The sequence below is a fragment of the Protomyctophum bolini genome (genome assembly GCF_963924005.1).
Source record: "Protomyctophum bolini genome assembly, chromosome: 13".
NCBI classification, from domain to species: domain Eukaryota; kingdom Metazoa; phylum Chordata; class Actinopteri; order Myctophiformes; family Myctophidae; genus Protomyctophum; species Protomyctophum bolini.
In genome coordinates this window covers 29365991-29392985 of record NC_137874.1, presented here as the reverse complement: position 1 = coordinate 29392985, position 26995 = coordinate 29365991, and the positions used below count along the sequence as shown (strand labels likewise).

The following is a 26995-nucleotide window of genomic DNA, read 5'->3' as shown; positions in this document are numbered from 1 at the left end:
GAATGCGTCCCCCTAGATTCAAGAGAAGACGCACCTAACCCATACCTCGCATCACCAGACTTTCCAAGACCAAGACACACCAAAGTACCCCCCCTCCTATTTTCACATCGTGTCAAGTACCGTGTCGAATTCAAATGGCTACTATACGTTGCATAACAACAGCTTCAACTGTTACCTGAGGGCACGTTCTCATACACAGTTTACAAGCAACACAGCACGGCAGTATGGCTCCAGTAGGCTACTGCTTGTGTTGTTCTGCACGCAACAAGAATGCCTCCTCCACCATCAAAGAAAAGATGAATTCGTACAAAGCAAACTTTTTAGTTTCACTACTGTGCAGTAAGTCTACTTTTGTGTTTGTGTCTAAAACTATTTAACAATATATACTTAGGCTATATCAGCTGTTCTGTACGCGCGCATGCCGCGACACGCACATGTAGGCGTGTGAGCGTGAGTGCACGTACGTGCGTGTGACGTTCCCGTGGTACCAAAACAAAATTCACCATTACACCACTGATCAAGATAGGTCTCAAAACATTACTGGCCAGATTTTGCAGCAGTACATAAAGCAGCACAAACATTTATATAGCCTACATACATCTTAAAAGATGGTGCAGTAAATTGGACACTTCTTCCTTGAATAGCTGGGTGGTGTGAGTGCTGATTACATGGTTGTAAATGTTTTAGTTGGATACAAAAAGAAAAAGAAAAAAACGTTTAATGGTGTTTCATGTTTAGCCAGTAGCATTAACCTTCACCCTAACATCTAAACACACATTGTTTACCTAAAGCCAACAACATGCAAATGTCTCAGCAGTGAGTCCTTACCACTGAAAATGAATCATGAAATCTTAATAGTGATGTAGAGGAGAGTTTCTACTGTACACTCGCATGTACAGTAGAAGGAACTCTACCTGGTGTATGGTTTATATTTAAACAGAGCATATAGAACTAAAAATAACAAAGATAAGTGCAAACAAATAATTTGGATAAGTCAGTGTCAAGTGCATTAAGAGAATATGTAGATTGCTCCACTGATGACCACTAGTTGCATTAATATGCTATATAGCATTAATAAATTAATCTATACCCTTACAGATGAGAGAGCCAGTGGTGCACAGACTGTTAACAGGGTGAGTTATGTCGAGAATCGTGTGATTACAATGCAAGACACTGATCCTGTCTATTGTTTCTCTTCCCTCCTGTCCTTGTCTTCAGCCATTCGAGGGTTCTCTCCTCAGCACAAGATCAACAGCTTTGCGGAGGCTAAGGGCTTGGATCGTATCAACGAGCGCATGCCACCACGCAGGGAAGGGGTGAATAACGTGGATCTCTCCATGGGAAAGATGAATATGGCAGAAGCTAACGGCACGGACGACAACAGCAACGCCCAGTGATGCGTCGTCGCCGCCCCTAAATAACGTGCTGCTGTCAATTAGCTTTCAGCACGACATAGCCAAATCGCGATATCAGGCCTCAGAACATATAGAAGAAACCAAATCAGGCCCCACGCAGACAGAACATGACATCTAATGACAGCTAATCTCAAATGGAGGAAAGTATGAAAATTTCACTGCACACACGTGGGAATGGGGAGGGGGGTAGTGGCTTGGGTCAAGAGCTTAGGGCAGGGATAAAGAGAAGCCAAGCAGGCTGCAGGTAAACTTGTTTGGCTTCATGGTGTGTGGTGTAAAGATGTGTCTGCCTATCATTCCCTTCGTCAATTCAACTACAAGACTGAACTGGCAGTGAGGGCTGCATAGTCTGAGCACTATTGAACATCTGCTCTTTTCATTACAAGACCTGACAGAAGACATACTAATTGCCGTATCCACGCCACACAAATCATTTGACTGGTTTATTGAGTTTCACTCATTAATTCACATTATACAGGGAAAAGAACATGTTTTTTGCTGGTACAGTATTATCGAATACAAATAAAAAGAACACTTCATTTATAAGAAAAGGGCATTTGAAAAGCGAAACATGTACCTTTTACAACTTGCTATTCAGTTTTACCAGAGGACTTTAATTTATTGATTTCTCTTGTGGTAAGATGCCATTAGTCTGCTGGGCGAAACTGGAGTGGGTGCTCATGCATGCTCAGCCAAAACCACCACAGTGTGAGATCAAAATCCATCTTGGTTGCATCTCAAAACTTTCCGCTACTGCTCCTCTTCTAACTTCCGTCACTCACTACCCATGTCTACTATGAAGGAGGAAAGTGCATTTTTTTCGTCTTTGAGAATGAGATAAGACTGCAGGAAAGCTGAGAGGGAAGAGTGTGGGGAGGCACTGAAGGAAGGCTGTGCCTTGATTCAATTCTTGACTAGCAGAGGGTGCACGCGGTTCCACAGGAAAGCATCTGTGTCATCAATGTGTGCCCATAGACATCGCTTTCCATGTTATGAGGTTAGGAAGTAGCAAAGGAAACAAGTGATTTTTTTTTAGGTTTTGGATGCATCCCCCACTTCACACACCACCTGATTGTTTCTCACCTGTTTGTAGATGAAGAATGCGCATAGCTCAAAAACTGCTGTTGCAGGTAAATATTAATATATATATATATGAATATATGTTCAGTAGTTCAAAAAACGCATTCATCCCTGTTGACTTTTTTGCACATTTTGTTGTGCTATGGAAATATGTTGAGATGCATTGAGTGGGATTGTATGCCTAAGATTTACGCTAAGTACTCTTATCAAAGTGAGGAGGAAATTCTACAAGTTTATGAAGGTATAAAATGTACCCCACCCCTTTAGGTCATTTGAGATAAATTGCATCAATGGTGAAAAACCAACAAAAAAAACTTTCATCTCAATTTATATCATGTTATAATCAGATTCTATCTTTAGCTCATTGATTGAAAACTCTATTGAAAATGTATTTAAAAGGATACAGACACAAGAAAGCCATTTTCTATGAAGCATTCCGCTCGGAAATATTCAAATTAGGCTTTTGTTGAAAGTCCCTCTAATAAATCGATTAGGGGTTTTAGCATGTAGGGTGGCTGTGTTTCAGAGCTCAGTGTGCAATATATGGTTCAGATATGGAAAAGGATAAGTATGTATTATGTGTAGGCATGAAAGATCATTAATATTAATTGTATTAGAGGGGATACCACCAGTGCACTTTCTAAAACTGTTTTACTTTGAAAAAATAGTACAGCCACAGACTGGAAAGTTCTTTACCGTTACTAGTATTTATTTATGTATCAGGAGGTATCAAATCTAAAAGATGGATTGCCATGAAAATTGCTGAGTGCATTCCTGATCCCCAGATCCCCATAACCTTTTTTATGTGGCGCCACCATCAAGACTCAAAATGTAAACTTGGCACAACATATTTCTCATTATATATCTGGCAGATTGCAGGATGAACCCTACTGCAGCCTGACTCTGAATAAGTCAGGCTGCAGTTTCATCCTGCCAGATCAAAGGAAGATAAAAGCCTGGCTACCGAGGCTAGGCTGCAGATAGTCTCCTGTGAACAGACTGTTGCCTCCCACAATTTTCAAACGCTTGCTTCCGGTCATGGAGCACGGAAGCTCTTCTGATGATTAACAGGGAAAGCGGATGTGAAGCCTCCTTCCCACTTCCATTTTGTCTTCATGGTCTCGCAAATATGTCCTAATATAAATAAATAAATAATCGAAAGCATATATAGCCTGCTTATTAGCAGAAATGGACATTAATGTGAAAAATAAATGTTAATGTATTTTAAAATATATAATATATATTTTCGTTAAAGGAAATGACAAACAGATGACTTGTATTTCAGGAGGTGTAATTCCAGACCATATAGCATTCAGAGATTGTGGAATAGTTGTCTGGTTATGCAAGACTAGGTCGCAGAGGTAGCAATTCAGTACATAATAGGCAACCTTACTAGATGCCTGAACCATCTGAAGAGGCTCTACTCTGAGTCTATCATGAAAAGTTTTCTTCATGCCAGCCGCCCTTCTGAGAAAACCCATTTCTGCCTCTTGGTTTTTAGACTGTTGTCTTGTTTTGCCCCAGATTACCAAGGAAATGATACATCAGCACCCACACTTCCAAGTGAATGTCATTTTAATCTATTTTAAAATGTTATTTTCTGATAGAGTCAGACCCACATCTTAAGCAATCTAATTAAGATATAACAGCACGATATACAGGAATTAGAAGAACAAAGACATCAAGTTGGAACCAGAAATACATTTGTTCAGACGCAGGATAATTATTTCAAATCTCGCATTAAAATTGTCTAGAGGTCAAATTTGCAATATGTACCACTCAAGCATTTTAGCTCAAATGACAAACTATCACGTGAATTTCTAGAATTTCCTCTCATACAGGAATAATCTTTTCTACTTTATATTCAATCACAGAGATATATTAATTACAAGGATGGACAATGACAGGAACAGTTTTTAACACAGCATCTATGGTATGGAACGCATCGTTGCATGCAATTAAGTTCCTAATTGTTCTGTGAGATTACAGTTGTGATGTGTTTCAAAATAGTAAACTTGAATTATTTTCCTCTAAATTATATTTGTAAAGTTACACTTATTTTGGTTTTGATACATATTTATATGACCTCATTTAATAGTTTTTGTCCATTTCATTATATTTACTTTATTTATCACCATCATCATTATTTTTTATATTGTTTTGTTGTATGGCACAAATGTCCATTTAGGGTCTGAAGCCTTGTGTTTTTCTTCTGTTTTATTGATGTACAGAAGTTGTTTGGTTGTGTGAATGAACATAATCTCAGTGATGAAAAGCAACATTCAGGCTGCCAAAGCATGATCGCATGGTTTTCAAATGTAAGAAGAAACCAGACACGGTGAAAACCATGTGTCTCACTTACTTTTAGGATGAAATATTATATTCTGATTATATTTATTGCTGATATTCTTACTATTCCTAAAATTTAGCTTATGATTTTCCCCCCCTTTCATTCAACTGTTTTCTGGTTCTTGTATTGTCTGCATAAATCACACACACACACACACACACACACACACACACACACACGGTACACACACTTTTATCATGCAACATTCTTTCCTTATCCCTGAAGATATGTTTTGTCATTTGACTTCCTAAAATGATATACACATTGTAAGCATGCCCTATGGGACAAATCACGTTTTTTTACTCTTGAATAAAATATGCATGAACAAAAATGGTGCTGCAAAGTTACTCACTCACTGGAAACATTAAAACAATTTGTATACGTAAGTGTCATAATTTGTATGTGTAGACCCATGTGTGTATGTGTAGACCCACGCCATTCTTACCATAGATCATTACCTATTTCTTTGTCAATCCAAAATGATTGACAAAGAAATAGAAGCTGCATTTTCTGTTCACTCAAAAATAATTTTGTGTAATGGAGTAAAGTATGGTATATTAGTTTACTACCATACATTTACTTAAACTACGTAAAAACAAAACAAAAAAAAGTACTTCCACCACTACATTTGTAGTGCTCTCAAAGGACGCAATAGCTCTACTACGGAATGAAGATAATCTGCTATTAAGACCGACAAGACTCTTTATTATCCCAAAGCCGCACTTTCAAATTTGACAAATATTATAGAAAACATGATAAATATGTGCACTGATAATGCATTCTGTCCATATAAAGGTATGCCCTGTTCAGGCTGTTCACCAGAAAGCACAGAAATGTAACCAAATGGACACTATAATAATGTCATTAAATATCATCCATAAAGTATAGTGACCATTCATTATCTACAGATAATATCCCCAAGCACAATTGGGATTGTCCTTTTCTTCATTTCCCTGGACATTTGGCACCAGACGCAGGGACTGCAGAATGTGGCACACACACAGTCATGACAAATGGATCCCTGGAGAGCGACACAGCAACGTTTACAGGGAATTCACACCAAATGTACAGTATAATGTTATTAGCTCAAATAATAATTTATTAAATACATAATATAAATTCAGTATTCCTGCTACTTCGCTTTATTCAGTACCATGAGATGAAAACTAAAACCAGAATCATGCCTCAGTGTTGTGGCTGAGAGTATATCCCAACAATAATTTAAGGTTTCTAGTCATTGGTTTAAACAACGATTTTTCTGTGTAAATAGTGAACCATTATTGTGCATATAGGCCTATGGAGATTTGATACACCACCAAGATACCCATGTACCTGTCTAGATACTTCCTTAAGTTAATGAAGTCCACACCCACAACACCAGAGGGAGTGCAACGAACCATGTACAACCCAGATTCGGCACAAACAAGGGACTCAATTATTTTCGCTACTATGCCACCAAAATGTGGAACGCCCTACCAACAGTCATTAAGACATGCAAATCCCTTGTCTCCTTCAAAACCGCTCTCAAAGGGCACCTACGGACGGCTGCAATTCGAAAGTGGCCTCTGTAAAATCTGAATCCCCCCACCTCTTTTCCCCCTCACTGTATATGTTTCTCTTCCCTTTTTACCTCCTTTATGATGAATTCCTGTTCTGTTCTTTGACTATATAGAAGTGTCTATTTGTACGTCTCTAAATGTTTTGATGAATTGAACAAGGTGGACCCTCTTGTAAACAAGTGTAATGCTTAATTGGGTCGTCCACTCACAGTCAACAGTCTTTGTATTGAGTTTGTGCTTGAAATGTACTGTAATTCTGCAAACTGTTAATAAATATTTCAATCAATCAATCAAAGAAGTGTGTCTTACTTTGATGCCATAACGTTCACGCATGGAGGCCCTGATTGACATGCCGATAGGTGACCTGAATACCTCCAGCAGGGGGAGACAGAGGCACTCACCGTAGTTCCTCGTGGTTATACATATATAGCAGGGAAGGCACCAGAATGCTAAACAGCCTTTCAACAAGGAAAGAAACAGAACAATGATGTAAGCACAAAGAAATGAATTCCTCTGACTTCCTGAATATATAGCCTACTTACATTTACTGTTTTAATTAACTAGAAGTTCAGGTCAGGTATCTATGCGGCCCTCACGCCTATGAGTTCGGGCTGCCCTCACAACTATGTCGCTGAGCTCATTATGCTGACTGATTTGTTTGTGCCTGATGCCATGATGACAAATTGTGGTTAGACAACACACCCCATATATTTGGGCATGACTGAGTCAGAGCGTGACAACGTGGTCCAGTCCGTCTGCCAGACGGTCCTCCCATTAGCCAATTGTAATATAGAATTATATTTTCTTTACAGTAAATGCATTTTGTTTGTTTTCCCATTGTTGAAGCAAAATGTAAAACAGAGATGGGGGGCCATTTTGCTCTCTTCTGTTGTGTACATTACTTCATAGAAATTGCTTCAAACCTGGAGTCACAGGACAGTATATGACGCAAAAGCTAAATCGGATTCAATCGCTGCCATGTGAATTATGGTCAATTGATCCTTGAGAAGTACAGTAAAACTTACAATCAGGCACATCATCACAGCAGTCACATATTCCTGATGTCCATTCATCTGAGGCCCAAGATGACATAGGCTGAGAGATAACCAAGGAGGTCATTGTGAGGTGTTATTCTGTGGATAGAATGCACCGCACATGTTACAACATACATACATTATATACATACTGTATATGTATTACAACATACATTATACATAGGCTACTGCAAATAAAATGCATCAACAATGTGGCATATATGTTTCACATGACATTTTACAACTATTACAGGTTATTCCCTCTTTTAAATGCATCATTGTCTGCGACCCCGTCAGACTGTCTCTTCACCCACTGATTCAGAAACAGTCATTAATGTATTGGGATACAGTAAGCACACAGATGGCAAATCTGTTTATCATTACTTAATACCCATGTATTGAAAGGAATGTGCATGTATTCTGCCATTCCTCATTCTTACTCAATATAGCATTTACACCAACATACACTTGTACTAGACTAGAACACTACAATGAAAACAATGCAGTTGTGATTCTGCGGAACAGCCCAGAAACATCAAATCCACACTGACAAATCAGAATCAAGCTGTGAAGTTAATGTGGTTACTAATTTGACCCTTACTCAAGTGTTTTAAACCCTATAATTATCTAAACCCTAGCCTAGAAACTTACAGGCCACAAAGCATAACTACACATGACAAACAACAGTGGCAGCCAATATGGGACATTAATGGAATGTAAAATGATACATTGTGGTTAATGTTCTGTAGCCCTATAGCTTTATACAACAGTGTCATGATGTTTGACAAGTCCTCATCAGGTAGGCAAGGTAAGTACAGAAATTAAGATCACCACTGATTAGTAGTAATCCTACTAGCCTATTGCAGTATACCAATTCACAATTCATAAACTATAAAACTACCATACCTGCATGTGAGAGCTCTGGTTGTCTGTGACAGATGTCTGGTACTTCAGTAACTGAAAGTGGAAACATGTCATTTTCTTATTGAGAAGTCACATACTGTACAGACCGAAAGCCTTGAACTAGCCAAACCTGTCAGTCAGGGTTTATGATTAGTCGCCTGTGGGACACAAATGTACAGTACCAAGAAAATGAGTAAGTCACATTGGAAACATTCTCAGCATTACACAAGTGTCAATGTCCTGGAGGTTTAAAGTTAAATAAGCCCTATTTACTGCACATTAACTCAGCCTCAATTTGATTAGGGAAACCCTGCCATGGCGATTTTAGGGCAATGTTCGACGTCAATGCATATTAGTCCTTAGGCCAGAGGTCTTATTATTGGATATCGTTGCCCTAAAAAGGGACAAGACATATGTGGTATAATTTTGTTCGTCTGACATCCAGGAGTGCTAAATTGTGTGATAGCAGTTTCAGAAGGGCAGCTGAATATGATTTAGGGGTATAATCTGATTATGCAAAACCATATAATTCATCTAAACTCCAAAATTATTCACTTTTATGCACATTTCGTTTGTACCATGGATGGGCATGACCAACATAAGGCGTTTTTTTTATTAATAATCTTGAATAGTGAATTAACTCAAATTGGTTGTGATGTGTAAGCTACTGCATTGAGTGAACGTTTTAGACCTTTGAACATCTGAGACAAAATAAAATATAATAGCCGCGGGTAAAAAACATAACAGACATAATATTAATAATAATGTTAAGTCCATCAAAAATATTTGTTATAGCTTATCATCCTGGTTCTACCTTTGGGGGAGGGAAATCTGTTGATCAAAGGAAAACAAACCTTATACAGTAGTTGTTGAATAACTATTTAATATACCAACTTCAAAATGTGTTCAGTACAAATTAACTGGACATCAAGTCAGTAAGTATTTTCCCATCACTAACCAGACTGAACATATATGCCAGTTGCACATAAACCATTATTAGCAGGTTGTGACCAGACTAAAACATGATTATCCACCACTAAAGCAATCTGTCATTTGAGAAGTAAATCCAATTATTTGGATAGCTATAAATCAACGCACACTGTGCAGCATGATTTTCTTTGCTGAAATTTAAATACTTCTATTAACAAGTATTTCCTCTTTTGTTTTTTATTTTCTGCTGTGTACATGAAAAGGAACAGTTTATGAATTTGATTCGGTCTGGGCATGTTGTTCATAGATATAGTAGTCTTGAAAATAATGCACAAATCTGTACATTTGATGAGTATAGATATACACTGATTAATGAGCATTTACAATGTTAAATGTCTGGACATGAATATGTGGTCGCCAAAATGACTGGGGCTTCCAGGTAGGATGCATGCAATAGGGACAGTGTGTGGAACTGATGAGACCAGCTCTACCAATGAGCTTGAGCAATGCCCAACTAAAAACTGTAGAGGTTATACACTAACAATAACTCAAAAGTGCATGAGAGGAACCTGAACATTCAACAGAATGACAACAGCTAAGGCAATTTGGCAAAGTGATAGTGCACAGCAAATACTGTGTACACAACAAAATCCTGGGTGATCAACCTGTAAGGGTCTATTTTTACATTTTGGTATGTTTTCCAGGATTTTGCTGTGTAGTCTGTGTCCTAGGGGCGGTCATGGTAGGTGTTTTCAATGGCAAAAGACAATCTACAAGTTCGTAAAGTTGATCTCCAATTAAACATCTATGGAATACCTCATCAGAATTGATTTTAATGGTTAATGGCTAGGGGTTGGCTTTAGAGTAAAAATAACTGTTCATTTTCACAAATGTTGAACTAATTAACAGATCATTGGACAGATTTAAGTGATTTCTGTAACTTTCCCTGTCAAAACAAAATGCTGGTTCTACAACACATTGTGAATCAAATGAGGGGGCTTTATAAAACTTCTATAAAATTGGGTCTGAAAAAACATTTCCCCCAAAAAACAAAATCTTCAATAGTACACAATAGGTTTACTATGATGTATGTAGGAAACTAACGTGCATTTAATGTTTGAGGGGAAATGTATTTTAGCCCCATTGCTATCCAATACTGTACTTTTGCTTCCATTGCCGTGAACTGCAAACAGTGTAGATCCCCAGTAACTGAAGCATTCACCTGTAGGTGGAAGACTGCAGACATAAAATATAACTACAGAACCTATGCAAAGTTGTACAACAGCCATGCAGAGGCAAGGAGAGAGAGAGCAACATTGAAAGAAAAAGCAGTTTCTGTATGTAATAATTTGGCATGTGAAATCCTGTTTAAACTAGCATATTAGATTAAAAAAATATCCTGCCAACATTTCCAAATCCATTGTCTTTCACGTTACAATAATGAAGGACAGTTGCCTAGAGAGCACTACACCCTCCTCTCCTTTTGCTTCTAAACCTTCTTCACAATAAAAGGTCCTCAGTTCACAGTACAGAGTAGACGCTGTGTTGAAAGACTGCAGTAATATTCAAATCATTGCACTGAAACTTGTGTATGTCACGTTCTACATAAAAATAAACAGCCTTAGCAACTTTCCCCTCAAAGGAAATAATAAATAATTAAATAAACTAAATAAACTCTAATTTCACTCGAGACACACACACACACACACACACACACACGAAGGGTGAAATCAAGTTGAGGTAAACCACATAATCTGAAAACTTAACTTCGTATCCGTGAACATACAGCCACCATATCCTCTTGTCAGGCAAACCCCAAATCCTTAATATAAGAAAGTATTAAGGATCTCGTACTTCACAGAACACTGCTGCAGTCAGTCTACGCTTTATGTTTCAAGTACCATAATGGACATGGCAGCTTTACATAAAACTATCTTCACATATTTTCACAAGGAGAGAAGGCACATTGATTCCACCAGCTCTGTCTGCCATATACAACATTTCTTTTATAAAGTGGCCGGATTAAGTAAATTAACAGCAGGATACTGGAAGCATAGTTTCATGTCCAAAGATACTCCTGGAAGAAATGCCTTCTTCCTCCTCTCCGATTTCTCTTCATTCGCCTTTCTGTCGCCCAATATAGCGCTGCAGCTTTTCACAGTTGTCCAACCTCATCGACTCGGCCTTCTGCTTCAACCTCTCGTCTCGGTAGAGGGTTCCGAGGTTCGCCAAGTCGGACTCTGAAGACGTAGGATAGGAAGACGGGACAGAGGAGAAAGCTTAGAACTATAGCCACATGGTGTTTAGCACTTCTATTCTGTTCGGACTCGGTGAGGACGAGATGTGGCTTAGTTACTAAAATGTAAAACCAGGAGTGCACCGGAAGATTAACTTGGTTCACAGAGTGCGTCGAAAACATAATCAATTGCAATGTTCCCAGATATAATGGTGTGGCATCATATTGACCTCTAAATATAGTTGTTTTCCTCTCCATCTCGACAGAGGTCCTTTATTACTTGCGCAAGCAGAGCGCGCAAGTACTAGTACTAGTTATCGGACGATATTCGATGCGTATGCACCGTCCCAGCAAATGACGTAATGACTACTTGTGCATGATATGGCAGTGGTGCCAGATTACATACATGTAAACATAGGAGCATTACCTTTAATCCTCCCGACACTAAAACATATCGTCATTACGTCACCACCATCGAAAACCAATTACACTCTGGCATTTGGGTCCTTTAATCCACATCTTTATTACGTCATCATTGAGAGCTAGTTATACCAGTTCTATACCCTGACGTCATATGCTGCGACGGTGCATACGCATCAAAAGTGGCGCAAAGTAACCACAGTATACCGCCAATCAACTTACAAATTACACATACATATACACAGAGGCATTTAGTATTAATATCACTATAGTCCAAGATTAAGACATTTTAAAGCAATTGACATTTTAAAATAAATAATTATACTGTATACATGATAACATATTTTATTTCATTTGTTTTTCATCGGATATCGATGATTTATTTTAACTGTATTTATTTTATAGATAGAAACTTGTACCATACTTCATAATACTACTTTTTTACATGCATAAAGTAGGTAGGTAGCAAATAGCTAAACCTAATAATTCAACATTTCAAATGTTCCTTCACAGAGAAGCTGAGATTTGACAGTTTGTGGCACTCGACAGAGTGCAGTTCTAGTTCTATGCTGCAACCACATTTCCTGTATCAGGCCAAATAAGGTAAGGCCTCCTGGGTCAAGAATCTTAAGATGTTCACTCACTCTGTTGTTTTTCCTTCCAGCAGCTGCTTTGCAGATGTTCCATGTATTCGCTTTCAACGGTCTTCTCCAGCTCATCCAGCTCATCTCCACGATACTCCTTCTGGAAACCTTTATCCACGTAGTACGGAACCCCCATGTTCTCTGTCTCCCTTGACACCACTAGCCCCATGGCCCTGAACATAGACCAGGTTAATGACAACAGACTGCACCTTGACACCACTAGCCCTGAACATAGACCAGGTTAATGACAACAGACTGCACCTTGACACCACTAGCCCCATGGCCCTGAACATAGACCAGGTTAATGACAACAGACTGCACCTTGACACCACTAGCCCTGAACATAGACCAGGTTAATGACAACAGACTGCACCTTGACACCACTAGCCCCATGGCCCTGAACATAGACCAGGTTAATGACAACAGACTGCACCTTGACACCACTAGCCCCATGGCCCTGAACATAGACCAGGTTAATGACAACACAATTCAAGTAATTTGGGAAAAAAAACATTTTTTTGTACGTATTCAGAACTCAGAAGTCTCATTGCAGTAAATAAAGACAGTGTAGGAATCATGAGATTATCAACACAGATTGTTTTCTATAACCCAGCTGTTTAAATTGTTGATGTCACAGGCAGAAGAAATAAACCTGCCAAAGAAGCTATCTTTAAGGACAATTTATATGGCATTGCACGGTGCTTGCCAAAAATAACGACTTTTGTCAGCCGGAAATACATACATTTTGTGGAGCAACATGGCTACATGACAAAGCACAAGCCTGTGCTGCTGCTATGAAGTAGATCATGACCTGTTCTTGCTTGATGGGCAAGTGCTTTTGAGACCTTAGTGTCAACCCCTGATAACACGTTCTGCATCGTATCTGATGTCATGCATTCTTTCATCCAGCTTCTATAATTGAATCCAACTGAAAAAAGTTTTCAATTATATCTGCACAGGAGCATGTTCTAAATAAATGCCTGAATTGTAATCATGTGAGGGACTCACGGTTTGTAGAAGAGACTGTAGGGAGGGTTGGTGGCCATCATCTGAGTGAATACTGATATGAAGATCAAAACCAGCACGGGAAGAAGCTGCAGGAATGCAGTGAAGGTGTTCTGTGGAAGATGAAAATCACAAGAGATAATCATTTAAGTAAGTAACAAGTAGTAAGAAGAATGTGGCTGATAGGACAAGAGCCCCTTGGACATGATGCTAGCATGTCGCATCTTGTCTAATCCAACCCTTGATGCAGACTACCAAAAAAGGGATAGTCTTTGGTATGACTCAGCCAGGAGTTGAACCCTGGTCTCAGGGTAGACACTCAAACCACACAGCCACAGAAGTTACTTAAATAAAGGCAGATGTGGACAGTTATTTTATTTTTGAATTACTTGTTTGACAGAGACTAGATAAACCAAGAGCTAGACAGGGCAAAGGGCCATCCACACCAAGCAGTGAAGCACTATACTGCCCTACAAAGCCAAAGTGCAGTAACTGGTGTTTCAACTGGTCAGCCAAATGAGATATCAGCAAATAAGTGATATTACACTGTAAATATGTTCTTGAGGTAATTGTTTATCCCCCCAAAGAATGAAGGCTAATTTGACCTTTGGGATATACAAATTGGATGTACCAAATTGGTATGTCCAAAAACATAGTTACTGCACCTTGGCTTTGTAGGGCAGTTTTCTTAGTTTTTAAAAATTGTTCAAGTCAAGTGCGTAGCAGAGTCTACACCACAACTAAATAACTAAAACTATAACAATAGTGAACAGACAGACGTCAGAAGGCTTTGTCAGAATGTGTTGCTAGCAAGGCTATTGATGGACAGAAACAGAAGTACAAGACTAAGCAAACAAGTCTAAATAGCCGCTCTGAATAAAGTGCTCCTGAATCAATTATTTAGCAGCAGGAGCCACTGACCTGACTTTGGTTTTCCTCTACCTCTTCCTCGCGCCTTTCGTAAGCACGTCGACGGCGGGGCTGATAAAACTGAGAGTAGGCCGCTCCTCTGTTGGTGTAGACGTGGATGTTACCTGAGGACAGAGAGACATTGCATCTTCATGGCATGTGTGCTTGTGGCAGTTAAGACTGATTAAGAGAAGTAATGCCTCTGTTCATATTTTCTGTATAGTGTTGCACTGATACTAGTGTGTATAATAACAAAATTCCTCCTTTTCTCCGCGAGCCGCATGCGTGCGCCTCGCAATTGCGGCTGTGAGTTTTGTTTTCGTTATGTTAAGAGAAGTAATGCCTCTGTTCATATTTTCTGTATAGTGTTGCACTGATACTATTGTGTTTAATAACTCAATTCCTCCTTTGCTCCGCGAGCCGCATGCGTGCGCCTCGCAATTGCTGCTGTGAGTTTGATTGATTGAAATATGTATTGTACAGTAGGCTACAGATGAACCATCCAGATTTATCGCATGCACCTAAAAACATAATGATAACAATCTAACCTTACATTAGCCATGGGGTATTATGTTTCTCCTCCGAAGCACGTTTCGTTTATTATAATACTTGTTCCAAGTGATTTTTCAAACTCGTCGTGGACTTGTGATACGCCAATTTCTTGTCACATATTTGACACACTACTTGTTCTTTGTTGTCTTGGCATATTCTAAAATGCAACCACACTTTAGATTTCTTTTGTGGCGGCATGACTGCAGGCTGCAGCTGTTCTGTGTGTTGTCTTCCTTGTTGTTACCACGAGTGAGGGGGAGAGGGGAGGCGGCGTTGCGAGGTGCTGCGAGGCGCGAGCATGGCTCGCGGACCAAAATGGGCAGTCTAGCGGACCAAAAGCGTCCGCTTTTTTATTTATGACTATTCGATTTAAAATTTCTAAATCGATTCCCGTGCGTATCGATTGAACATCGATTAATCGGTTTTTTTGGGTCAGCCCTACAAATGACACACATCCAAATGCACTTACCTGTAGGAAACCTTCCTCCAAAGAAGATGTTGAACAGCTCCTCAGGGGAAATGTCCGACTCAAAGTCCCTGTGGAAGTTCCGGTGGCGTGGATGGGCACCAGGTTGTTGGGATGTCGCGCTTGACGAGGCTGGACTCTGCTCCCCGTACTGGTCATATTGCAGTCGCTTCTCTGGGTTACTCAGCACTGCATATGCGTTGCCTATTGCTGGAGAAAGAACAGGGGAAGCATTATGCCCTGTTTTTGTTCAGTTGGAATTTTTTAATGTTTAGAGAGAGACCTTGTAGCTAGCAGGGCTAAAAATAAAACTGCACTTGATCTCTTGCCCTCAACATCCCTATCAGGTGATACCATTGTGTCTCAATGAAAACAAACATGACAAGGTTTGTGGAGCCCCAGAACTACACCTGTCACAATTAGGTCAAAAGGAGAGAAGGTGATCGTCCTCGCTTCACGTTTGAAAGGCCTTGCAAACGTGAAGCGAGGAACGCACCATCTTTTTTTGGTGCCATCCTTTAGGACCAAGTGCTTAACTGTACCCTGTGCCATTTGCATTTTTCGAATAAAGTAATCAATCAAACCTTTGAATGCATCAGTCGCTCCCGGCGCACAGTTCTTGTCAGGGTGGAACTTCAGTGCCAACTTCCTGTATGACTTTTTTAGATCTTCATCACAGGCATCCTTGGAAACGCCAAGGATCTCATAGAAGTTTCTGCAGTTCTTTATCCTGCAAGATTACAGCACAAATGCATGTCACAATACAATATCCACCCACAAGCAACTCTTAGATCCTTTTATATCTGCAATCTAGAGTTGCAATACCAACCCCTGACAGCCCATACATTCAAACAAACAAGTGATTGTGATTGTATTAAAAAACATTGCAGCTGTACACCGTACCGAAGGCTTCTATGATTGTTTATTTGCAAAGTTTTTGTTTAATAAAACCCACATAGACATGAGCTAGTTTCTGTCTGCTAGTTAGATTTTCTGGAGGCGATTCTTTTTTCTCAAGTGTTGGAGTTTGGAAGCATTTGTTGGAAATCACTCAATGGTCCTTCATGCACCTGTTCCAAAATTGTACATAATGGAGGAGACAGCAGGACGTTGCCATATTGAAAATGAGCGCTTCCTAACTCCAAAAAATAGAAATATAAATCACCTGCACCGCCCGTGCCACACTTATACGGTGTCTAGCCGGTACCACGTGGGGAGCCACCACAGAGCCACCATGTTCAAAAGCTGAACTCTGCCCTCAACAGCGCACTACGGATTGTCTCTGGGTGCCTACGAGCCACGCCCACAAAACCAACTGCCGGTCCTTGCTGGAATGGTATTGCAACTTTAGATTCCAGATATTAAAAATAGGATCTAAGAGTTGCTTGCGGCTTCCAACTGGAACATCGTTTTCACAGCACATCAGTAGATTATAAGTGACGGCAACATGTTACACTGACTGTGCACCTCAAAACTCCCTGACGCTGATCCTCTGAGTAACTCTTCTTGTCTTCACCACTTCCTCTAGGCTTGTCATCATTATTTGCCATGTCTTCATCTCTCCAGCCAGATGGTGGGGGTACATGGTTTGCTTCTGGGGCAGCAGAGCTTCCATTCCTCAATATGGCATCAATCAGCACTTTAGGAAAAACAGAGAGGGTTCACATCAGCTGTTAATTCAATTGTAATTACATAACTAGTGTAGCATTACCTATGCTACCTTGACAACAAACTTCTACGACACCTAGCTCTGTGTGTGTGTGTGTGTGTGTGTGTGTGTGTGTGTGTGTGTGTGTGTGTGTGTGTGTGGGGGGGGGGGGGTGTAAAGCACTTAAGTACACTGATGGTGTGGGCCTTGGGGCCACATAAATAAGTAATAATGAGACAAAGTGTGCATTTGCTTTCAAGTTTGTTGTGAAACAAAATGATAAAATAGTGACATCTACTGGACATTTCTTTATAACTTTATTGAAACACTGCCCACTCTTTGCCTATCCCAGTCTCAGAGTATAGTGCCATGTGTTTCTCTAGTCTACATCAAATGTTTGATTATTCTTAAAGCATGCATGCTTCGATGCTTAAAACGTCTCATTACCAAAACAATCTACCAATTAGTTCGACAAATATAACCAATTAAAGAATTGTATCTAATTGACTTATTAATAATAATATTGTTATCAATATGTCAGTTAACCCATCCCCGCCCAAATTGCCCCAAGCCAGTGGTGATGCATAGATTTCTGAAATGGCATACTGATATACAGTTAAATTGATCTCCACTAGCCGAAACAGGCGAGATATATGAACGGTAATGTCATGGGTCAATGAGTATAATGGGCAATATAGAATTTCAATGAGTCAGTGGTATTCGAAGAGGTCAGTCGCACACAGTCAGCGGTGCGGTCTGGGAACCAAAACACCCACCATTTGACTTCATTGGGCTGTAAACATTTGCGATGAATAAACTTAACTGCAATTTGTTATCGGACTAAATGTATTTTCGGTCAACAGTTCGCTCTTGAGCTAACCAACGTTAGCCGCACACTGCCATTGCCTAATGTCCCTGTGTATGCGTTTGCATGTCAGCTGGTTTTAATTTTACCTCTGGCCCTGGTGCTGGGGTAAATGTTCTGGGCTTCATACAGTAGTTGCAGTGCATTTTCTTTCCGTCCGGAACGCAAACACAGCTTCGCTTTCTCTATGAGCCGATCCGATTCTTCTTTATCCATTCTATCCATTTGTTTTGAGGCCCAGCAGTCTGGCAGTGGTCCCTTGTCGGTCCGAACGGGGCTGGCTGACTGCTTCGGTACGCCTCTCTGCAGCGTTCTCCGCCGACAAGACTGAGGACAAGACAGCCGCCTGCCCGTTTAGGCTGCCACTAACATGAATTAATTCAAAACGAATTATTTACACGAATCCACAGCAGGGACATGTAGCATTGCAACAAGACGTTAGCATTAGAGAGCTAACGGGCTGCATTCACTGGACGGAGTGGACGCTAATTCGCTAAGCTCAGCAATCAAAAACATAGGTCAGCTAAAAACCAAAAGGGCTTCCGGCTGGCGAACTTCAAAATAAAACCCAGTTTAGTAATAATTTAAGCCTGGTGACGCGAGGTTAGGTAATCACAATGGGACTTTGCCATTTTAGTGTTTAAACTATCTGGAGTCTCTGGACCCGCTCAAGGACCCCTGGGGGTGCCCGGACCCCACTTTGAGAGTACTTTGAGTGCCGTAATTTAGCCACACAGCACTACTGTAGTAGATTGCAGCCAAATCAAATCTCTCCAAAGAGCCCTTCTGGTCCCAGAGTCCTCACAGAGAAATAGAACATGTTGCTGAGTAATCCTGTCTATACCTTAATTTCCTTGGAGATCATTCATATGATATGACACATATGGCAGGCCAGGTGTCATGATTTTTGTATGGAAAGCCTGGTGAGGAGGTTATTTTTGTAAGTAGGCTACATTATAGGCCTAGCCTAGGATTTAAACTCGATGTATTTATAGTTTATGAATCCGAATCGATAAAATACATATAAGAGTCTAAATCTTAGGCTATATATATATACACACACACACACACACACAAATGTTCACTATCGTGAAGTTCATGCTCTCATAGAATTAAAGGTGCTCCAATCAATTTTCACTCCAAATGACTCGATCAGTTATTTACCCGATCTGGGGAAACAGATTTATACCATTTAAGTGGTATAAAAGTCGTATATCACTTTGCATCTTTGTGACAGGCCTAAACATTCTCCCCTTTCTCACCACAAACACAGGAACAGTTTGTCGTGAGTTTTGACATAATTTTGGAAATATTCAAAATTTCCCCTTGTGCTGCCATGCACAAGATTGTGAGAAAGAAAAATCAGTGATCAGTCCCAGAAAACCTGATCGGAGCACCCCTAAATAAAAGAGCGGTGTGGCCGTGCCCTAGTTCACAACACAACACGAGTCACAAAGTGAGGCAGTGGTTCAACTCCGACATGAACTGTGAACACATGTATAAATCAGTTCTGAAGGCAGTAGGCTACCTGCTGTACTTTTGATGCTACAGTGTCTGTACTGTAGACATTGACTCAAATTAATTTCAGTCAGGAATGTTTTTCCACATTGTTTAATTAAAAAACAAGTTAGATTTAACATCAACAACAAAAGCATATAATTTGAAAACAAATGGTTAACAGTTTCATATAAAGTTTCAAAGAAAACATCTCACTAACAGTAGCAATGCTGCGCCACCAGATAAACCAGAGAATTGGAAAACCATAAACTTTGTCATACACTTTGACAGATTACTTTAATTGATAAACAATTATACATTCGAAATCAATATTTTTTTCGAATCGAATTTCACTTTTTTTAGCATGTTTACTCTGCACCAGCAACATGTCAGGTTTGCGACCAAAACCAAGAGCCATGTTCGGCTTCAATCGACATAGTGTAAACATGCTGTGCACCGACTGATCTAAATTACGATCAGCTGCTAATGGTCAACTGTCAAATGACTGGCTGATTTTTCTTTTTACATATTTCCATTCGGTAGGATCTTTCCAAATTCCTGCTGCTTGCTTCCTCGACTGTCTATAGAACAGACAGTAAAAAGGTGGTGTACGTGTGTTTGGTATGAGTGTTTATAGTATCTTTTAGCAGGGCTTGGGCAGCGCTGTGACCTCCTGAAGACATTCATCATAGGCCTCCTGGTAATCCTCATGGGGTTTGATTAGGATCACACAGGTTGGTCTCTTAGAGCCTGCCGAGGAGCCCAAGTCCTGAAGAGGGACAGACAAAGAGATTGTATTATACTAGAATTTCGCCGGCCTTCGGCCGGCGAATCCTAGTTACATTGCAGCGCAATATGGGAAGAAGGAAATTGCGTTGACAGAGTTGACAGACTCCACTTCATGTTTCAGCTGTGTTTTTAAACTCAGTAGTGTGCCCTGCACATGTAGTAACGGATGGGTTATAAATTATTATAATAACAGAAAGTGTTTTTTATTTCTCATAAATACGCAAACATGGTGAAACAACTACAGTCACAGAGAGCAGTGCCAAGGTAGCTGCTGCCTGCTAACGATGCAAACAACAGCCTTGCCTGTCGTGTGTGTGTGTGTGTGTGTGTGGGGGGGGGGGGGGGGGGGGGGGGGGGGGATAGCACTAATTTTTGACATTTTACTGTGTCATAAATATTTACATCTGTAGCCTATATTGTGATTACATTTGACCGTACATTTGACTCTTGTGTTATATTCTTGTGAAATATTCAGTAAAGTATTGTGGTGAAATATTCACCCCAAGTTGATAAGTTTGAAATGCATTAGGCCACAGACCCCCATTTGATACCATTTGCTCTCTGGGAAAATCAGGGTCCATTTGGTTCCATTTGTATGCTCTTGGAGTATGATGACTGTGCTAACAGTATTATCATAAAATATGTCTCAGTTTGAAGATTCAAAAAAACATATTTCATATGTGTGAGCTTGTAAAGTAGAACGTTCAACCTAGAGACAGTGTTGCCAAGTCTGATCATTATAAGCTACTTTGGACTTGTTTATCTATTGGTAGTCCTTGACATGGAAATGTTTGAGTTCCACTGCTCTGAAACAACATTAGACAACAAAGTTTGACAGTCAACACTATAATTGATTATTTTAAGACTAATTTCCGGACCATTTCTGATGTACCTACTTTGAACTGGCCTATTAACATTTTTATAGACCTGGTTGCTTGTTTCACTCTCACATCCACGATATGTGGCAACCCTGGTCCCTGGTTTGTTTTGCGTGTGGATGTTTTTTTGTGTTGCTTTAGCATCTTTAGCACAGTAGCTATCAGAGGCTGCAGTCATGTGGAAGCAGGAGGGAAAAAGGAAAAAAGACGAAAACACACAGCATTGCGCGCCCGCAGATCTGCCCTTAAACGGCAGATCTGTCGTTTTATGGATCATAGAACGAACGTATGCTGTTAGCTTGTTGCCCCCCCCCTCCCTCTCTCTCTCTCTCTCTCTCTCTCTGACGTTCTCTCTCTCTCGCTCGCGCGCGTTACTCTAACACGTCTTTCTGTCTTTCTGTCTCTCTCTCTCTCTCTCTCTCTGTCAGAAAGCGTTGTCAGTTTACTCACAGCACCGTCACTCCTGTCAGTTATTTCGTCGTGTATTGGTAGCCTATATGAGCCCAATATTGGCGTTACGCATTTCACTTGAATAATGTTGTGTGCGCACGCTGAGAAAGACAGTTATTTAATGAAACTGAAAATTGAAAACACACAGCATTGCGCGCCCGCAGATCTGCCCTTAAACGGCAGATCTGTCGTTTTATGGATCATAGAACGAACGTATGCTGTTAGCTTGTTGCCCCCCCCTCCCTCTCTCTCTCTCTCTCTCTCTCTGACGTTCTCTCTCTCTCGCTCGCGTTACTCTAACACGTCTTTCTGTCTTTCTCTCTCTCTCTCTCTCTCTGTCAGAAAGCGTTGTCAGTTTACTCACAGCACCGTCACTCCTGTCAGTTATTTCGTCGTGTATTGGTAGCCTATATGAGCCCAATATTGGCGTTACGCATTTCACTTGAATAATGTTGTGTGCGCACGTGCGCACGCTGAGAAAGACAGTTATTTAATGAAACTGAAAATTATGTGCTGCACTGCTGTCTCGCCGCCGTATAGCCATTCCTGTGTGTGTGTGTGTGTGTGTGTGTGTGTGTGTGTGCGTGTGTGCAGGCGTGTGTAGTCGGCGGTGGGCTGGCAGGCGAAAATAGCAAAAGCTATACGTGTAATGTAAAGATTTCGGCACAATCCAAGTAGTGACAATGAACAATGTTGATTTAACTAAGGGATTCGCTGAGTGTTTTATTTTGTAAATACAGGGATTTAGAAGTGATAAGCAAAATAGTGAGCCAATAATTTCTCCCCTTCCTTCTGTCTGTTATCCTGCGAGAGCCCGAAAAAGCAAGATGGCTGATTGTGAGAGTGTGAGAAGTAGTGTGGGGGCGGGCCTGGTGGGCCTATGAGAACACAGAGCAGTGTTGCCAGGTTTGCGAATTGTAAGCGAGTTGTAGTGTGTGCAAGTAGCCTGGTTAAAAGGCCTTGTTTCTGCCCCTGTGGGGCAACAGCAGTTTCTGTCGACCAGTTTCTGTCCACCGCTTTTGGCACGTGACCAACTTAAGAATTGTTAAATTAGATACACACCTAAATCAATCAGTTGTCACTTGTTGACACTTGGAAGGTAGAGCTATAAGTGGGGTGCACAGACGCCCAGGGGTCCTAGAGGATGTTCCTGGGGGTCTGTTTTTTGTTAGTCTGTCACAATGTGTCCTAATGTGATGTGTTGTAAACTTGTAGATCTGCCATTTTCTATAAAAAAATACTGAAAAATAGAAAAATAATTATTATTGAGGCACACAACCTTTTCAAATGGGGGTCCACAGCCAAATACAAATTATGAGGTCCTTGACATGAAAATGTTTGAAAAGCACTGATGTTAAGGGACTGAAAACATAAAATCAGGCCATCGCTAGGGGTGGGTCCCGAATCTCAGGACCAAGTATGTACCGAACCGAACGTACCTGGGTACCCATTACAACAATTCAATTTCGGTTCTCTCTATCGGTTCCCACAGACACGCAGTCACACGATATTTATTTATTTTCTTCCCTTAATAGATGCGCAGGGAACAGAGCTGATCTACAAGCCTACATTGCGTTGCATTAGCGACGAGTTGTGGGCTTGTAGAGGCGGAGCCATCTCTCTGCATGGAGTTAGTTGTCGAGGAGTCTAGAGACAGTGACACGCGCTGTGCCTGGCACTGAAGCATTGAAGCAACATCATTATTCAAGTTTCTTAAACGTAATTTTCAAGTGTTTATGGGAGGAAACTTTTAAGAGGGGACAGGAATCTTGCGCCTTGCCTGAGTCTTCACTGCATACGTGCGCAGCATTGAATCAACATGAGACGAGGAGAGAAAGCGTTGGTGCACTCACTTCGAGTGCGCACCCGTGTGCGCGCGCGAATTTTAATGTTTTTATGTTTTCAGAATGTGTGTGATCACGGCGTAGGGTCCAGATGCCCAGTCTAACTTCGAGAGGTAGTAGAACAGGGGTTCCCGTCTAGAATGAGTTAATAGAATGTAGGCACATGGGTTTCATCGTGCTGCCATGAGGACAGGAGATGAGCACAACATGCCAGATCACTGTGGGCCCGTTAGCATCATCTCTGACCACTGACACGGTCAGAGATCACTTTCAGACTGGGCCACCACCTGCTTTATAAAAAGATCATAAAGATAACGCATTGATGTAGACAAAAAACAACTAAATACACCCACAAAGCTATTGAAAGGAATACGATTACCCAACCCACCACACACTGTTAGAATGTGTGTGATCACGGCGTAGGGTCCAGATGCCCAGTCTAACTTCGAGAGGTGGCGAAAAAACAACAAAAGATAGCCTACTTTGGGCAGCCTGTGTGCATGCACATTTCTGTTAGTAGCAAACCACAGCATGCAAGCCGCCTTTGTTTTCAATGATCCCCCATTGATGCGCTGCCCCCTCCCCTTCATTAGCGATGCTAATTTACACAGTCAATCGTGTGTGTGTTGCAGATCTCAGACATGCTTTTATTTGTTATTGGTAATAAGAGAAGTAGCCTACAACACTATTAACCTGGGTAAATACAGAATCGATATTATATAGATAAATTTAAAATAATCACTATATTATCCACAAATGGCTCAATAAAGGAGAAGAGGTTATACTATTCATTATACATGTCTTAAATTGACATTGAGCTTTTTTGTTAAATAAACATTTGACCTCTTATTTAAGTTATTTTATACCATTTTGGAACCGTTAAGTCTACCGTTAAGTAGAACCGGAACCGGATTCGCAAAAATCCAAACGATACCCATCGCCCCTATTGAAATGCTGTACATTCACAGCAAATATCTTCAGTGTTTAACTAGTATCAAGTATCATAAATTGACGTGTAGGACCTACCACTTTGGATGGGATGTATGCATATGGCAGACTCTTGTCTTCACACATGACGGGCAGATGGCAGTAGACGTCTATGGGTAGGGTGTCCCCTGCCAGCACCACGATCCTTCAAAAAGTCAGGATTAGGAGTAGCAAGAGAAAAGATGGGAGACAGAGAGAGAATAGTAAGAAAGAGATAATTGGGAGTATTTGGAAGAGGAACTGATGTAAAGAAATTAATTTAGTCCCAATTGCTAATCAATTTTGACAAATTCATACTGACATTTCACAGAAATGTTTAGAGGTCAATTACATTATTATGTGTGGACAGTGTCCCGACAGTTCTTCAAACTCACCCTTTTTCTCCTTTGTTGATGAATTTCTGAACTTCTTTCACCCCTCGTCGAATCTGTTTTACCTTGGCAGCTAAGATTAGAGAGACAAAGTCTTTAAAAAGGAGCTGAAACTCCACAATAGGAAATAATTATTCCGCCATAGTGACTGACTACAATACACCATAAATGATAGGATATATTCACATGTATTATGAATGAGTTTGACTGGTGAAAGGAAAACACGGAACGTTTCTACTCAATCATAAATGACTCCATTCTATACTAACAAACAAACCTACAAGCTCCATTTTTACTAGTTGCCTAATTTACTAGTCTACTACGTAGTTTAACTAGTATAAAAAATATAAAAATGTGTACATTGGTGTCTATAACTATAATCTACCTGGTCTAGAGGCCTACAAAAAAATTATTATAATCTTATCAACTAGTACCAACAAGGTCGACTAGTGGATTTACTAGTCGACTAGTTGAATAGTCGAATAGTTGCTTTAATCCCAACCTATGTTTCTATGTCAGTGGTGCTCAACATTTTTCATGTCAAGGACCCCCAGAATTATCTGAATTTGGTCACCAAATCCCATCTGAAAATATGTTGTTCCAAAGACCCCAAGGATTTGAGTCCAAAATGTTCGCTCTGAAAGAATATATTCAAACAAGTGGGCGACATTTTCACAAATTTTCAAAAACAGCAGATCTACAAGATCATAGCGCAGCACCGAGTGCCGCGCTACGAGCTTGTAGATCTGCTATTTTTCTAAAGCTAAAGTAGAACAGGGGTTCCCGTCTAGAATGAGTTAATAGAATGTAGGCACATGGGTTTCATCGTGCTGCCATGAGGACAGGAGATGAGCACAACATGCCAGATCACTGTGGGCCCGTTAGCATCATCTCTGACCACTGACACGGTCAGAGATCACTTTCAGACTGGGCCACCACCTGCTTTATAAAAAGATCATAAAGATAACGCATTGATGTAGACAAAAAACAACTAAATACATCCACAAAGCTATTGAAAGGAATACGATTACCCAACCCACCACACACTGTTAGATAATTTAGCTGGGTCCAAAACTATATATGTTGTTAACTGCCACCCCAATAGCAGCTTTTCAGTGCCTTCTGCCAGCTCTATTCATATTTTTTAATTTATCATTTTAACGCCAATAGAAAAATCTGCGATATACACACTATATCTCATTTCGGCACGACAATCCTATATTGTTAGAGACACTGGGTCTCTAACAATGACGGTGCCGGTAACTTCTACATTATGCCGATTTTGCCCGAATAGAGCGAGCTTTCTGCACTGTTACCTCTGCTGACCACCAGATGGGGTACTTTACAAACAGTCCATGTGGTTGGATACCACCACGTGCATGTTAATATCTACCAGTATGTGATTTGTACTGTAGCTTTGTTGGCTAAATTTAGCTGCAGATTAGCCTCGTTCCAACTTCCCAGCCTTTTTGCATTGGACAAGCGACACCGTCGTACTACAAATAAATGTTTAAGTGGTGAAACAAACCACGGCCACGAGTCACGACGACACCATACAGTGCTCACTAGCTTTAGCGGTTAGCAGTCACTGGCCAAGTATCACACCCAATAGTTATGATTGATCACACCAGAATGGAAGCGTTACATCTCATTACTACTCTTCATTATACTCTTACCTTTTTTGACGCATTTGTAAAGCTTCTTGCTGAGTTTCCGTGACGCCAGCGGCGTGGCTATGGGGTTGATGTTAGCTATGAGCTCATGGTAGGACTTCTCATTACCACCTGGGGTAGTGGGCTCCTCGACGTCGTTTTCAACCTTCACCGTTTTCGTCATGTTTTAATCGGAGGGTCTGATAAAGCTGGCCGATTATAATTAAATGAAAATATGTAGGTTAGTTCGTTGAGTTCCAACTAGTTGCGCAGGAAACACACGTGCCTCAGCAGTCAGCTCAGGAACTTAGGAAGGCAGCGTCTACTGCTTCCTGCTTCCTGCTTCCTCTTCTTCTACTTGGAGTTACTTAGTTGGAAATGGAAGATCGCAAACCAACATTAGAAAGAACATACCGCCCCTACTGCACTGAATGTGTGTCAGCTGTTTGAAACTCGAAAAATAGGCTGGTAGTGGTTCTCAAACGTTTTAAGGTCATGGACCGAACCCCAT

At 40.6% G+C, this 26995-nt stretch overlaps 4 protein-coding genes across 6 annotated transcripts in view; 1 reads left to right on the top strand and 3 right to left on the bottom strand.

Annotated features, from left to right (window-relative positions):
* Positions 1-5397, top strand: part of ppp3ca (protein phosphatase 3, catalytic subunit, alpha isozyme) — a 35512-nt gene extending 30115 nt beyond the window's left edge. For 2 of the 3 annotated variants that reach the window (XM_080780483.1, XM_080780481.1), the window contains one exon: positions 1219-5397. In XM_080780483.1, the coding sequence (XP_080636609.1) occupies positions 1219-1397 (179 nt within the window). In that variant the 3' untranslated portion in view covers positions 1398-5397. Of the gene's footprint in view, positions 1-1170 lie in introns of all 3 variants that reach the window. The other variant, XM_080780482.1, reaches the window with a different exon arrangement.
* A 132-nt stretch (positions 5398-5529) lies between these two features.
* Positions 5530-8483, bottom strand: LOC308327229 (cornifelin homolog B-like). The gene is made up of 4 exons (XM_080780485.1): positions 8345-8483; positions 7430-7537; positions 6714-6862; positions 5530-5866 (listed from the first exon to the last, which is right to left on the bottom strand). Exons 2-4 carry the CDS (start codon positions 7521-7523, stop codon positions 5744-5746), a joined length of 366 nt encoding a protein of 121 aa, XP_080636611.1. The 5' UTR covers positions 7524-7537; positions 8345-8483; the 3' UTR covers positions 5530-5743.
* A 798-nt stretch (positions 8484-9281) lies between these two features.
* dnajc18 (DnaJ (Hsp40) homolog, subfamily C, member 18) lies at positions 9282-18514 on the bottom strand. Its single transcript, XM_080780484.1, has 8 exons — positions 18106-18514; positions 16971-17142; positions 16088-16233; positions 15507-15713; positions 14498-14610; positions 13580-13689; positions 12572-12744; positions 9282-11511 (listed from the first exon to the last, which is right to left on the bottom strand). Exons 1-8 carry the CDS (start codon positions 18239-18241, stop codon positions 11387-11389), a joined length of 1182 nt encoding a protein of 393 aa, XP_080636610.1. The 5' UTR covers positions 18242-18514; the 3' UTR covers positions 9282-11386.
* Positions 18515-19611: 1097 nt separating this feature from the next.
* Positions 19612-26797, bottom strand: nhp2 (NHP2 ribonucleoprotein homolog (yeast)). Its single transcript, XM_080780120.1, has 4 exons — positions 26509-26797; positions 24836-24905; positions 24501-24606; positions 19612-20282 (listed from the first exon to the last, which is right to left on the bottom strand). The coding sequence occupies exons 1-4, from the start codon at positions 26666-26668 to the stop codon at positions 20157-20159; spliced, it is 462 nt and encodes a 153-aa protein (XP_080636246.1). The 5' UTR covers positions 26669-26797; the 3' UTR covers positions 19612-20156.
* Positions 26798-26995: the final 198 nt, after the last annotated feature.